The 16,313-nt window shown below is 38.1% G+C and overlaps 2 protein-coding genes across 2 annotated transcripts; both read right to left on the reverse strand.

Annotated features, from left to right (window-relative positions):
• Positions 1-102: 102 nt before the first annotated feature.
• LOC306894473 (uncharacterized protein) lies at positions 103-5,433 on the reverse strand. The gene is made up of 2 exons (XM_079457061.1): positions 5,138-5,433; positions 103-1,346 (listed from the first exon to the last, which is right to left on the reverse strand). Exons 1-2 carry the CDS (start codon positions 5,325-5,327, stop codon positions 541-543), a joined length of 996 nt encoding a protein of 331 aa, XP_079313187.1. The 5' UTR covers positions 5,328-5,433; the 3' UTR covers positions 103-540.
• A 2,476-nt stretch (positions 5,434-7,909) lies between these two features.
• LOC306894744 (uncharacterized protein) lies at positions 7,910-14,937 on the reverse strand. Its single transcript, XM_079457489.1, has 5 exons — positions 14,733-14,937; positions 12,575-12,927; positions 11,540-11,823; positions 11,270-11,402; positions 7,910-10,328 (listed from the first exon to the last, which is right to left on the reverse strand). The coding sequence occupies exons 2-5, from the start codon at positions 12,837-12,839 to the stop codon at positions 10,312-10,314; spliced, it is 699 nt and encodes a 232-aa protein (XP_079313615.1). The 5' UTR covers positions 12,840-12,927; positions 14,733-14,937; the 3' UTR covers positions 7,910-10,311.
• Between the last annotated feature and the right edge of the window lie 1,376 nt (positions 14,938-16,313).

Below are 16,313 nucleotides of genomic sequence, written 5' to 3' on the forward strand. Positions count from 1 at the left end.
CCCCTGTTATGTACATTGTAATGTCTGTTTTTTCATATTGTGTAAAATAATGTAAAAGACACTGTAAACGTCACAGCGACAGGAAGAAACTCAATTGAATAGCAAAACAAAGCTTACAAACTATTTTCTATGATGAAACTTATTTTATTGTTTGTTGTTTACCACAAAACATCGGTTCATTGTTGTAGTTTTAAAATACACACAAGACATGACATCATGTCAAATGAGATGGTGGGGATCTGACACTTGCTGTGTAGTTTTTTATAAGGAACTCTTTCTGTGAAGTCTACTATATTCAGAAACCTAATAGTGTGCACATCCTTATATTACCTAAAAAGGTTAAAGACAAATTTCTATCAACAGAAATCTGTTTGGCAGGTTAGCTTCTGTTCATAATTATTAAAATACACTTGATAGAACAATAAATATAGCAATAGTTCAGATAAAAATGAAATTCAACTGTAAAATTAAACAGACGTTCTTTCAGGTGACTTGAAGCAGGCCTGCAGTCATCTAGCAACAATTAAACATCACACCATGTCACAAATTAAGCAACGGTCTGTCTTCCTGAACATACGCTGTCGCTTTTTCAGTAAACATCTGGCACGTGCGCTCATGTCTCCTCATGTTGCCACACTGGGTGAATGTCTTTGAGCACCAGTTACAGCGGTATGGCCGCTCCCCTGTGTGCGTGCGCATATGCATGCGAAGATAATCAAACTTAGAAAAGTTTCTGCCACACCAGTGACAGCTGAAGGATCTTTCATGCAATTTTCTGTGCAACTGCAGTTTTGCAAAGTCCTTCAGCTGCCTTCCGCACATGTTACACTTATACGGCCCCTCACGATGATGATCGTCTGGCATTTTTGCTGAAACTTTCTTATTATGTTCCTTTCTCTGTATTTTTTTCAGCGTTGTTGAAGTCTCACAGCCTGTTCTTACCTTTTCTGTGGAATCTGAGCCCTGACACTGACCTGCAAGGGCAGGATTGGTAATGACAGATGATGTTATTGTGATAATAGTGTCCTCTTGCTCAGTCTTAATTGTATCTGCTCCTACATAAGACAAGTTAATATTCTGCCTCTCATCGATATTCTGAGAAACAAGCTGTTCTTCTGTAGGTGAATGAGATAATGTGGAGGATCTCTCTTTGAGATGTTCTGACTCTCTATCCTTTGACTCTGTTTTACTGATTGGAGTCAGGTCCTGTATGCACGGCTTCTCATCTCTAAATGAAGCTGGAGTCTCTTGGTCTTCAGCTTCATTTTGGGAATCAGACCCACCTGCAGGTAGTTGTGTGGGGACGTTGTCATCAGGAATATTCTGAAAGACATTGTGGACTTGTCCTGGATGGAAAAAGAGAAAACAGAATTTATATGAATACGGAATGATATGGCACTACGGCGTAACAATACGCTCTGCTCACTGTTCAATAAAAAACACATAACTGGGTTTATGGGCACTCTAAATAGTATTACTATTTTGAACAAAAGGATTTTGCTAAAAAAACATTAAAGGTAAATTTCACAGGAAAAACAAAATTTCCCATTGATTTACTCACCCTCAAGGCATCCTGACAGAATATGACTTTCTTCTTGAAAGTTATGCAGTCGAAGTTGTAATACCACGTATAATTTTACTTCCAAGAGGTAGAATAGGAGTGAATGGGCGTTGACTTTTTGAAGCTCCAAAAAGTGCATCCATCGAACAAAGAACTGCTAGACATGGCTCTGCGGTCTTAAACACATTGATTCTCTTCAGAAGACCTTTTCGCTGTTTAAGAGAAAAATCCATAGTGACAGCGCTATTAACGTTGATGTATAGCTTCCATTATCCCTCTCCTGCGCGTGAACCTGAGGCTTTTTTTCTTAAGTCGACACCCATTCACTCCAATTCTACTGCTTGGGAGTAAAATGATACATGGTATTATAAATTCGACTGCCTTATTCTTCAAGAAGAAAACACAGAATTTGTTATAGAAATGACAACATCGAAAGGTTTAATTAAACATTTTTATATAAATCAATAAAATAAGTAGACTGAATAATAAGATAAAACTGAATATAAATAAAATAAAAATAAAAAGGAATTAAGAACACTTGTAATGTAAATCAGTAAAATTACTAAATTAAATTGTTGAAGCCATTTTTGTTGTAATTATATATTTGTCCATTGAGTTGCACTCTGGTATGGAATTCCCACGTTATCCCCACATGCTTCATTATGTTAAACAGGCTTTTCGGATTATGTGTTGGACCAAGTTGAACATTATGCTGTATCTACAATTGGCTGTATGGATTTTCTGTGGACTTTTCTGTGAGTGTGAACCAAACAAAATGACTCCACAGGAAGCTAATTATAGCAATGTTTATTCATTGAATCACTATTTGCATCTTACATCAGTTTGCATATACTCTAAGGGGCGGTTTCCCGGAGAGGATTTAAGCCTCGTCTCAGACTAACTTAAATGTTAGAAGTTTCTTGATCAAAAACAACTTGCAATGACATTTTTCTAAAATATATATAAGTGTGATTTTTTTGTCTCAAGATGTTTACCAGTAATGTTTTTTTGTAAATTATGTTTTTTTTTTTTAAATGACTTAAATATCCTAATTTAACTTAGGCCTAACGTTAGTCCTGGTTTAAAGCAACAACAAGCAGTTTTGGTGTATGGTTACCCCATGTGGTTCAGCACAATTGTCTGATACGCATGTCGTTAATGCTGTTGCAAAGTTTCCCCATTGTCAGTGATACACATGAATTTGTTTACAAAGCTGATGTTTTTTTGCAGGCTCTACCATGGTGATGGTTTGGAGACTTGCATTGAACTAGATGGTCTTGTCTTATTGTTAGATGTTGGCAAAATTCACCCAGGCTATGAGTAAAACGTCACGTTTTTCCATCTTAAAAATATATCTAAACTACATCATATGCTGTCACCATCAGATGCAGAGAAGCTAATTCATGCCTTTATGACATCAAGACTAGATTACTGTAATGCCCTATTAGGTTTCCCTGCAGGCCTATTACAAAAACTACAACTGGTCCAAAATGCGGCAGCTCGAGTTCTTACACATACCAAAAAGTATGAGCATATTAGCCCGGTTCTGTCAACCTTGCACTGGTAACCAATAAAGCATCACATTAACTTTAAAATCTTGCTTATTGCCTATAAAGCCCTGCATGGTTTAGCTCCTCACTACTTGAGTGAACTTCTCACGTATTACAGTCCTTCACGTGCACTACGCTCTCAGGAGTCAGGTCAGTTGGTAATACCTAGAATTTCAAAATCAAGTGCAGGTGGCCGATCCTTTTCCTATTTAGCGCCTAAACTTTGAAATAGTCTTCCCCGCACTGTCCAGGAGGCAGACACACTCTGTCAGTTTAAATCTAGACTAAAGACGCATCTTTTTAATCTTGCCTACACTACACAATCATAATATATATATATTTCAAAGATCTTGGCTGCACTAGTTAGATCAACCGGAACCAGGAACACTTCCAATAACAACTGATGCATTTGTTGCATCAAAGAGTGCAGAACAGTACTCTACTCTCAGCCAGTCTTGTCTCATTGTTCCAAGGTTACCAGAGGGGTCAGGACGCAGTCCAAGGTTACCAGAGCGGTCAGGACGCAGTCCAAGGTTACCAGAGCGGTCAGGACGCAGTCCAAGGTTACCAGAGCGGGCAGGGCACAATCCATACCCAGATACATACTTTATGCAACGCCGTGCCATCATATCCGGTATATAAATCCGTAAATTTAAGTAAAATCACAGGCTTCACTTATCCGTGCTAATTCGCCATATGAAATACAGATGTGGGGAGGTCATTTCTAATTTCACACGATGTACCCAGATAGGCCTACTAATCCCGTGCGCAGAGGTGGGTTGTAAACGCGCTACATTTACTTCGTTATATTTACTTCAGTAACATTTTGGAAAATATGTACTTTTAAAGTAAAATTAAAAGTGGGGACTTTTACTCTTGCTTGGGTATATTTCTAATAGAAAATATTTTCTTTTACTTCGTTACATTGAGTGACGTTCCTTCATTTTCAAGATTGTCGTCTCTTTCCATCGATTCTTTTGAAAGCATTAATGGAACAATGGCCAAAACCGTCTGAATAGGTTCACAAATCAGTTCAAATGATTTGTTTAGTTCGCACTTCCATTTTTCTTTGTAAACTGTCCTCAGTTTGTACTCCCTTGTTTTTCCCAACTGTTGAATCCCCAGATGTCAACGCCGCTTGCCGTTTAAAAGTAAAAGTACTAAACGGCGCCATAAAGAATACTAAAAGTTCTATAGAATCCGACCGGCTCCTCTTCCTTCGGTGTACGAAATGACACATAAACGAAAGACACCAAATGTGACCCTGGATCACAAAACCTGTCTTAGGTAGCACAGGGAAAAAGTTTTAAAACCAAAAATACATTGAATGGGTCAAAATGATTGATTATTCATTAGGATAGAAAGGTAAAATGCTGCATGAAGATATTTAGTACATGCCCTACTCAATACATAAAAACTGACCCATAAGATTGTTTTTTACTAGGGTCACAAATAAGGATCTCCATTATTCCAAGCTTTCCGTGGTGATTCCCGCAAGGGTAGTGACACCGGTCTTTCATTTACTTAATAATTGGTTTAAACTAATTTTTACTCAAAATAACTGACACCGTTTAGCCACTTTAAGATAATCCCTGTCTGTCCCACGGATGTTCACGCGTCAACTCCTTTCTCAATAATATCACCAAAACCAACAGTTTAATGGAAAGCTGCTACAATATAAATGTTATAAAAAAAGCTCGAGACGGGTCACATGTTGACAGCTCAACCAATAGGACTAAACAGACGGCATAGCATTAAAATATTATCAATCTCTATTAAAATCTCCATTAAAAATCATATCACGATTGATCTTCGATTTGATGTTCTATGTGTTTAGAAAAGCAATTCAACAAAGTATGTTGAAATTGTTTTATAACAACGTTAGGTGAGAGAAACTTTCTAAACTCACGAAAAATACACAATTGTGTATTTTCAATAGTGTGATTGGGGTTTCCTCATTCAACGTTGACCATTACTAATGGAGCCAGCGAACTATAACATCTATTGTGTATAAATGAGAATTTACCGTTGAAATGTGTCTCTGTCCTGATCAAAACATCCCTCAGTTGCCGTTTGAGCTTTGCGTTTTCCGCTCGGGTACGCACGGTCTCCTCTTGATAATCTTTCACCGTTGTCTCCACCTCCTCGAAAATCTCACGAATGACAGCAGACAAGCGGTTTAACAAGTGAGAGTGTAACAAATCAAGTTTTGTCATTTTAACAAGAATAAAATTAAAACAAATCCGATAAACACACGCGGAAGAAGGAAACTGTTGTATGTCGGCTGCGCTCGCAGTCTAACACAAGGGCACTACTGCCATCTATTGGACTGTAGTAGTCTGTTTATAACTAATGCTTGTGTGTTTATAAAAAACAGTTTTTTACATAAATAATTATTTAGGGACCACCATATGGAGGCAGTTGTTAGGACTCTGTTCTTCCTGTCTCGAGCTTTCAAGCTCCCTGGGCAGAGTCATGACATTGCCACGTCTTTCGGGTTTCTGTTGTGTTATGTGTGGAGACATGTGGCTTTATGTTGTTACTTGATGCCACGTGTCTTCCTGTTATGTCTCTCAGCCCCACCCTCCTATCTCCTGTAATTTCTTAAGGGTTTCATTCCCATCGTCTGTTTGGTGTTTCACTTTAATTAGGGTTTATTCCCATCAGCTGTCACCACTCTACCCATGTAATCACTCCTCGTTAGTGTCTCCCTTTATATAGTCTTAGTTTCCCTCTGTTCAGTGTTGGTGCATTTTCTAATGTTCATGCTCAACACGGATGTCTTGTCTTTGGATTACATGTTGTTCCTGGTCCAGTTTGTAGACTTATTCGTTCTCTTTTATATAGACCTTGTTTTTTCCCCTCGTGGAAGGTGTTTGTTTTGTTAGTGGTTTTTGGTTCATGTTTTCCCCATTGCGGGTGTTTGATTTAATAAAGTTTTTTACATTTACCCTTCGTCTGCCTGCATCTGGGTTCTGTCCAAGACCATTTTGTGACAGCAGTGTTGTATAACAGTAAAATAAATAAAAAATGACATTAATAACGGCACATCTCCAAAATCTTATACATAATCCCATTGTGCTCAATGTTGTCAACATTTGCAAGAAGGAATATACACACGGGTACATTTACAATAGTATGATAAATAACCTAAAATTAGCAAAAACATTACATTTAGCAAATAAATAATTTGTAACTGTGCCATATGAGCAATATTAAAGTACATTGCGTCCGACCAAAAAATATTATAGTCACATTAGTCATTTATGCATGCAGTATACACAATGCAGTAGAATAAATGTTGCTGTTGATACTCAATACACGCATTTCAAAGAACAGCGCGGCTCTTGACACTTAGTCGACACCTTGAGTAACACATTAGTTTAACACCTTTTACAGACAGCCTTCATGTATCTCAGAGGAGCTGATTTATCCCCCCATTTAATAGCTTTGCCTTTCATCATAAAATGGCAGATTTTTCTGAATGCAGTCTTCTGAATGCATATTTAAGGGTCAAAAGTCATTCATGTTCATGTTGTTTTGAATAAAGTGTTACACTGAAATGAGTTAAAATTACTTTTAAAGCTTTGAGTAAGAGATCATTCAGAGGCTTAAATTACTGAGTTTGTTTTTTGTGGATTACTGCAACCAAGTTTTCTGCTTCTATTAACATCACAGTCAAATAAGTGGCCTAGAGCTTGCCAAAAGACAGAGATACAACCTCTACCACTTAGATCAGATTTAACCATCATGTAATTTGATTAGAATGTGTAATTAAATCCCACTGAAGTGTGCACTCTGTCTCACTATCTCCCCTTTTCTCTGCTCTAACAGTGCTCTGTTTCATTTGTGATATCTCACCTTTACTCGCTTACTTATTCCTATAGTTGCAAGCAAATATTTGCAATTTAGTTACGATTCTGATATTTTCTCTGAATTAAGGCAAATTTCAGAGCTTTAAATCAGTCATAGTGTCATAGCCCCTTTTACTCATCAGCAGGAATTCATGTTAAAACTGGAGCTGTGTAGGGTTTTCATTTCATTCATGGCCTGCTATTTTAGACGAGTGACAAATGATAGATTAGACAAGATAGACTGTGTTGTAGTTCTGTTAGATGAACCTGTTAGTTTTACCCTTTCTTGGGTTTTTCAAATTCGCAAATTGTGAAAAGCGCTATATAAATAAAATTGAATTGAATTGAACCAGGTCCATCTTCAAAAAAACATCTGACTTCAGGGCTTTTCTTTGTGCCTTTGATTTTAATAGTACTACTGCCCGTGGCCCATGCCCTCTCCTGTCAAAGACCAATATGTTTAAGACTTTGTTTTCCAATTATCTTATTTTCTTATTTTGGGTACTCTTAAACAACACATATTTTTATGATTTTCTTTTCTATGCTGTTAAATCCTTTAATTCCCTCAGTAAAACCAAATTTCGCTAAGACCCACCCCTTCCTCTCATTTCTCTCCTCTGTGAGACAAAAATATAATTTCAAGCCTCGTCTTCCAAACCGAGTCGGTCTCCACAGCTCCCATTAACCTGACCCCCACACTTTCCTTGGGTCTCCTCCATCAGAGTCTTTTAATAATTCACACCGCTATAAAATTCAAATTAGATAGATTTTTTAAACACACCATAAAGTCTCTCTTTCTTCCTACTCCGTTGCACCCTGGTCCCTCACTGTCCTCCTTGCCTACCAACAGTTGCCCGGGAAACTGTATAACGTCCTGGAAACAGCAGAGAAAAGGAGTGCAAAGAGGATGTCCGGTATCTCACAGATTCAACAGACCCTTATATATGAGTCTATGGTGCTTTTATTGAGTACAAACACACAGAGGTGGCATAATGAGGAACAGTTTATACTCAGTGACAGTACAGAGGTGAATACGGATCGATACTGCGAGATCTATCAAACGCTTCGGTTCGGATACAGTGTACATCACATAGTGTTGTTCCAAAGCAATTCATTAAGGCATGCACAGGCAAATCTGCACAAAATCAGGATTATATTAGCCACAAGAGTTATCATAACGTCTCATATATCAAAAATCAAGAAAATTATTCCATTGACAAGAGGTAAAGTCATGACAAAATGCAATTGAGTGCTGTATGAACAAAAGGGGTGAATAAAATAGATTCTGTTAACAGCAGGTAGAACTTGTAACACAGAGAATCAGACTCGGCTGGTGTCATTTTTCTATAGTACTGTGCAGCATAGAAATTCTGTAAACATGCAATTAAGGTTGTCATATCAGCAAAGCACAAAAGGCATACAAAACATATGGCCGCAGATTTTGTAAAGTTTTCAAATACATACCGATACAAAAAAATCGAAAGCACTGGATGGTTAACAGTCAAGATCTGCATTACGAATACTGTTCATGTCGATCGAAGAGATTCAGATCAGCAGAAGCGGTACAAATAAGTACATACACATACATACAATCAGGAAATTCAGCAGTGTAAGCAGGTTAAATATAAATAGCTGAGCAGAACAATTTAGTAGAACATAAGTCAAGCTGGCATTCACTGACTGCACGCAGTTCATATCAATGCTAATAAAAAATGTGCATGCTACCAACATTCATGTTTAATTGGTGGGGATGTGGAATGATCAGAAATAACAAGATAAAAATGCCCCTCCCCCAAAAATGGAGCCCAAACTTATGCATTTACAGAGTGCAACACCACGAAGGGTTTGCTCTTAAAAAATAAGAATCGAGTGACCTCATCACCATCAAACAGCTGTAAACATCAGTATAACAGAATAACTTGCATGCAAGAGACCTGAAGCTATGAAAACCCGCTAAATGTGGGGCAGATCTCTAAGTCATATGTTCTCAAACTTTTTCGTCTCTTTGTGGTCCCCGAATAAAGTATTAACTATAGAATTGTGCTTTAACCAAAAACATACGGTATTATATTGTATAATGCTGGAACATTAATTCTATGGTGGTCTTATTTTTCTGATGTTTAATTGCACAAAATGTATGATACATTTCTATATTTCATAAATTGCCACAAAACTGTCCCCCCAGTTTGAGAACCATTGCTCTAAGTGGGGATTTGTGATATTATCTGTAAAATGACTTCCTCAAAGTAACATATATTCATCCTATCATGTCCTGTCTCTGTCATAAATGTGCCCACTTAATCCGGATAAAAGCTATCCTGTTTGGAGTCTCGATTTTGGCACAGTTGGTGTGGCCTGACGAGGAATGATTTAGGTATTATTCTATTCAGCAAAAGAAACCATTCCACCAAACAAACGGTTTTAGCTGTGTAAAGCCATTTGCCATTGTCAAAATGTCCTGCTGTTATTGTTAAAGAGCCAGGTAACTACCAAGGGTTTAATTGTAAACATTGTGGTATACAAACGTGACTGCTTTCAAAACAGTCTGGATAGACATTTTGCCCTCGAATGTGGTCACACACACCCATACTGCTAAAACATAATAATAAATAAATGCGTTATGTTTGTCTGGAAGGAACTGGCTAAGACTGTAAAAGCTGTGAAGAGGAGGGGAGGGCAACCTTGCGAGCATTACAATATCAGCTTCCTAACACACATCCAAGCAGCCAATGAGAACGGGCTGGGATCCCTCTTGGCTCTACTGCATTCCTCACATTTCGCCATCTCAGGGCTATCTTTTCATCAAACACCAGGCTCCTCCTCCCTTATCTAGCTTTCTCTGTCTCCATCCCTCCATACGTGTGAAACAAAAGACTGCATCTCTGCTTTGACCCCGCCACTTCATTTAAATCTCTCTTTTCTCTCTCTGTAGGATTTCACGTTACACATTATCGTACACATTATACATCAACTGATATCTTTGAGACAATCATCACGTCTGATAAAAAAGCTAAAAATGTTAAGCCTTGGGTGCAAAATCATCTTTCTAACCACACATCTTTCCATCAAAGGAATTTGGAAAACCTGGATTAAAGAGAAAATCTTGAAATAATCCCTCTCTTCTGTAGTTGATGCAGATTCTGCCTCTGTTTATCTGATCAATTACCTTTTAATTTTTCATGATAGTTCTGGCACAACCGATTCTGGAGACAGAGTTTAAATGAACTGAAAAGCATTCAGGAACTCGGGTGATTCAGAGAAATGCATGACAGATGAAAGATGAAGAAAATGGTCATCATGGATTGGTTGTTGATTTTGTCGTTTCCTTAATCCATCTTTGTGACCATCAGGTCTTCAGTATTACTAAAAGAATAAAAGAGGCATTTAGAGATTGAATCAGTCAATTCATTTAAACAAAACACCTAAAATATTGAACTGTGATTCAATTCATAATTGTTTTATACATTTTGTGTTAAACATGATTCTTTTATCTAAACTCCTAAGAATTCCAAAAAGATTCTTCACAGTGATGCTATCAAAGGCTTTTAGTGAAATGTTCTTAAAATATATAATTTTTGGACATATTTAAATTCTGTGGAATCATTTCCCTCCATAGACAGTTTCAAAGCAACAACATAAACAAATTTTACTGCGCATGTGCACTTTTGTGGCCCAAATTTAATTTACGGTACACAGAAAAGAGCCCCTGCAGATTATTTCTGATAACTAGCAATAAGTAAATTACATTAGCTAGCAAGTATGTCCAGCCAGTATTATTTTGGGTTACCAGCAGAAGAACCGCTAACATTATTAGCCACCAGCCATACCGATAAACACAGACCAGAAGATAACTTCGGGCCAGGCGCATGCGTCCGATGAAACCGTCTCTAAGAACCTTATGTCAAACAGAAAGGCTCTGTGTCCATAGCACTTTTAATTTGCATCATATCAAAGCAGCTGTGGATGTTAAAGGTTCTCTATGCACCATGCAATAAACAATTTTTGGTACATTAAAATATTCCACACTAAGCTATTGTATAGAAATGGTTTTCTATTTAGTTTTTTATTCAAACAAATTGCTCCTGGTCTAAACTGAAACATATTTTTTTTCTGGACACCAAAGGGCCGTCATGCTTACATGATCAGATCCATTAGAACTCAATAATCTGTGTCACCTGTAATAAGATCTTATTCAACCCTGCCTATGAGCTAAACCTTCGGTGCGACATTGACCCGAATCACAAAGTCAGCTCTAGGTTGGCATTCAATTTCACAAACTCTGCACTCATGGGAAGGATACTCACCACCCCAGTTGATGACAACAGTTACAATAATGATGATGATTCCGCCCACCAGCGACACGATTGACAGGACCTTTGCGTTCCGCCCAAGACGACGAGCACCATCCATGTTCCCTTGCTGTAGACTGTTTCGAGACTGAGAGAAGCAAAAGATGTTACATTCATAGGAGATCGTTGATAATGTTTACAAACAGCAGCTTCCACAGACACCCATCTCTTCTTAACAGAAACCATATTTAGACTGCCCACCCCACACTCTTCCCACAAACACACCATCACTGAGAAGGTCAAGCCCACAATGTTGATTGGCCAGACGGGGCAAAGGCAAGCCAGAATAGCCCATATGAGATAATCGTTGGGTTTGGAGCCGTCAAGTCCCGCATCGGTGGCTGCACTTCGGGTAAGGGAAGGTCGCGGTGACCCTGCGTGGCTTATTGACCCTGAGCGACTGCTCAGCCTGGCACGCCCGTTTGAGTGCCCGTGCTTGGCAAGCTGCTGACAAGGAGGAGAGGAAGCGGATGGAGAGCTGTCGATAGCAGTCGGGCAAATCCCATTACCTGGTGTGATGGTGAGAGAGAAAAATTAATTGAAAAGATCTGACAAAACAGAATTCACAAACAAGTCCACACCGCAAGCAAACTGTTACCCGGAATCAATTTTTGCCTATTAAAAAACATTTGAGTATACCGAAAAAAGTGTGTATTTATTATACAACTTGATTAGACTTTTAATCTACTTTAAGCAACAAACCTCCCTTGAACAACCACTTCAGATCAAGATTAATATGTGAAAAAAGAGGTCTGGCTGAATCATTTTTCTGTTACATTTGGAAAGCGCTGTTTTGCTATTGCCAGATGGAGGTAGGCGGATCACAAAGTGTATAGACTTTCCACAAAATGTGCATACTTTACTGAGTGCAAGATGATTCATCAATAGTTCTGTTCTATTTTTACAGAAGAAACATTTTAAACACGTACTAAACTAAAAGTTAAAAAGTTCTACTAAAAGTAAATTTGTCAGTGTCAAAGCTAACAAACGTGGACTAAGTACAACCAAACAATATGATACTTTAAGTAACTTTCAATCAAAAATTGTCAACAAGCAACTGATCATAATAGTATGCTTATTGGTAACTGAAAGCATAACAACAATATTTAATAAATGTAAAAACAAATCTTTGAACTTGGGCGGTAGATGTTTAAACTCTGTAGGGCTTGCTGCATGTGCAAATTCAGTGTGCACCTGTAAATAATACAGCAAATGATAAATTAAACATTTATTTTTGTAAATTATAAAATTGATATTTACTTGTTTCAATCATTTCATCAATGACTGTCAGGTGATCTTTAGGTGGGGCATCTTGAGATGGTATGGGGTCTAAAGCAGGAGAAGGTGTGAGAACAGGGGCTGGATCTTGCTGTTCACTTTTGACTGGCTGAGAGTAGTTAGGGGTGTGGTCCGACTCTGTACCCGCTTGCTGATTGGGCTCTTGTTCTGTTTGCTGTTGTTGTGGTTCCTCCTCCACTGCGCCAGAGGCAGCACTGGGAACCGTAGCATCAGTGTTCAAAGCCATGCCTAAGATGCCGAATTCCAGACGTACGTGTGCCCGAGATCACGCTTTTGTATCCTTTTAAACTTTGGATTTCTGTTCGTTGAGATCTCTATGAGTAAGTAAGAAAATTAGTAGGCCGGTAATGTAAACGGTATATTAATTATTTATTTCTAATATAAAAAAATAATCATATAGTATTGTATTGTTAACACAACCCGAGTAAATAATTTTCACTCTTTAAACTGTGTAACTTCATCTCCCTCAGAGAAATAGTCTGTCCAGAGACCATGCAAAGACAAAATTTAAACAGCCACAACCAGTTTTGTACCAACACTGTCCTCACACTCACATTAAATTCATTAAACACTGAGTTTTATGGAAGAAATGCACTGACTGAATGTAACAAATAAGTATGCATGGTCATCAGTCAGGTTTAGCAATTTTTATAAATGTCCTCACAAATGCAGTAAAGTACCGTACAGTAGAGGCTAAAAGTTATTGTATGTTAAGTTATATATTTTCTTAAAAGCCTATTTCCTGACCTGATTTTGTAGAAATATTTTGTAGACTGGCAACTGACTCGATAAGCTTTGCACATGTGTTGTCTATAATCTTTAATGACAAACCTCCCTATTGTCTTCTCAAAACTAAGTTAACAATCCAAGCACAACTGCTTTAGTACATCTTCATTACTATATTTGGGGGAAAAAACAAAAAATACATTTTCCGAAGTTGGACATCACGTTTGGTCATGTCAAAAATGCATTATAAGGAATTTTGTACGTGGTTTTCATTATTTAAGAATATACAAATCATGTTTGTAATGTCAAACAGTTTCAAAAAAGTAAATGAAAAGAAAGGAGAATGTAAACATCAATGAAATAATCCAAGTCTTTCTCCTCAGTAATAGGCCTATAGTTAAACCGACCAGTATGTGTATCTAACCTCTAGTCAGTGGCACCCTTATGCATAAATCTGCTGCTTACTGCTCTTCATTTGTTTACAAAACATCTAAAGAACGTTATGTTTGATTATTTTATTTACAATTACATAATAGAAAGAGTGCTTAACAAATATTTTGACCCACAAAATAAAACATCCATGCAAATATCAACACAATTTGGACAACAATTGGTTTCAGTTCAATGACACCTTCAATGAGTTCAATGACACTGAAGAATATCGGGAATGTAAATGAAAAGGTGAATGAAAAGAAAAATGCACTTCATGCGAACTAAACCACGCGCGACCTCTATACTTTTTGCCACACCCCAAAACATCATAAAAATATTCTTAACGATACAAAAACCTCTTCGTTATATTCATCCAAACGTGTAAATGCAATTCATCTATATTGTATGACAATGTGTATGTGATATATCTGAGAGCTAGTCACGAGCATCCGATATCCATCACAGTATCAGTAATAAAATCAATGTCTGTGAGAACACAAAGACCGTATAACGTATCAGCTCATTTATCAGCTGTTTTGTTACCATGTTTTATTTATTTTTTTAAATGCATGCTTAATAAACAGACTCGACTCGGACTCGTTTATCACAATTCTGAATAAGATAATCAATCAACACCGCATCAATTACTTTCCCCTCTCATCCGTGTCCCTCTTAGAAACGGAGAGATCTAGAGGTAACACGTAGGCTAACAAAGACACACACACGAGGGAGACACAGCCACGGTTTCTATGTACGAGTGGCAAACGGCTGTCATAATATGATGGGAATCATCCGTTTGTAACGGAACGACACCAATGCATGCACACGCGCGCGCACACACAGAGAATACGGCAGACACCAAAGTGACACACCCACGGCACGGACACACTTCTTTCACCCGTGCAAGTCAAAATGCCCATTAACTAGGTTACAGCAGCATGCATATACAAAGAAAACCCACCTTAATCTACTGCAAGATGAGCGCAAACGTTGTACTCCTTTTCATTTTGAATTAAAATAAACTGTAGACTTATAAAAGCAAATTCCGTCCGGAATACTGCAATAATAAATGTTTAAAGTCGTGCATTACCCCACAAAGCATTAGGCTACTACAAAACTCGTGTCGCGCCGGGGTTCAGTCCGTTCTCCCTCACTGCGCCGTGCGTGAGAACCGTTGTGCGCGCGCTCGACTCTGTGGCGTGTGCGTGCTTTTGTGTATGCGCAGAGAAAGGTGTTGATCACACTGCACACAAGCTATGATCAAACAGACATATCACACGCGGAGTGAGAAGCGAGACAACTGCCGTGTTTAACATTGTGTATTATTGTTTCGTTCCGCTAATTTGTGCAAACGAAGATCGCATCTCGCACTACGCGTAAACGTAATGCAAAAGCGTGCTGCAGAATCCAAGTTTGCTATGTTGATATGTTGGAGGATGCCAGTAATCCAAAATGTGGTATGAGACGATACAATGCATTAAGCAATCATAAACTACTTTTAGCATAATGCACCTTAAGTGACAACCACGCGGACATCACAGGCACTAGTATGGCACACATTCCGCATTAAAGACATTTTCATTTGTTTCAGAGAAAATTGTGCGTGTAAACTTGTAATCTAAAATTGCGTAGTTCAAAATATATTGCATAACAGGAAATACCAACCTGGCTTTAAAGGGTTCACTCAAAAATGAAAATTCTGTTAATCCCCAGATTGTTCCAAACCTGAACACATTTATTTGTTTTGCTAAACACAGAGGAAGACACTTGGAAGAATGTATGTAACTAAAACGAACTCATCCCCCACTGACTCCAATAGTTTTTATTTTCCCTACTATGGCAGTAATGCGGGGTGAGATCTGTTCGGTTACTGAAGTTTTTCCAAATATATTTCTCTGTGTTCACCAGAAAAATACATTTATGTGGGTTTGGAACAACCCGAGAGTGTGTAAATGATGACAGGTTGGTCTTTCCTGTTATGCATTTTGAACTACGCAGTTTTATATTACAAGTATACACATGCACTATTTTCTCTGAAACAAATGAAAATGTCTTGGATAAAAAAGACGGGACTCCTAACCTAATATTTTGTTGCACAACCTTTAGCTCTCAATGAGACATCTCCACCTGTTAACAGGTAGTTTGGCCCACTCTTCCTGAGCAAACTGCTTCCCCGGTCTCAGGTTTAACGGGTGCCTTCTCCAGAATGCAAGTTTCAGCTCTTTCCAAAAAAAATAAACGATGTTTTGTGGCTCCTCCATGTTTCATTGTAGGTAATGTGTTCACTTCTTTGAAAGTTTGATTTTTTTCATATGTGAACAGAGCTGATGAGACTTGCCAAAAAGCTCCAGGTTTTACTCATCTGTCCAAAGGACATTCTCCCAGAAGGATTGTGGCTTGTCAACATGAATTTGAGCAAATTCCAGTCTGGCTTATTTACGGTTTTCCTTTAAAAGTGGAGTCCTTCTGGGTCTTCTTCCATCGAGCCCACTTTTACTCAAAAAGCGACGGATGGTGTGATAAGAAACTGTAGCCTTTACCT

This window comes from Barbatula barbatula, assembly GCF_947034865.1.
Source record: "Barbatula barbatula genome assembly, chromosome: 5".
Taxonomy (NCBI): domain Eukaryota; kingdom Metazoa; phylum Chordata; class Actinopteri; order Cypriniformes; family Nemacheilidae; genus Barbatula; species Barbatula barbatula.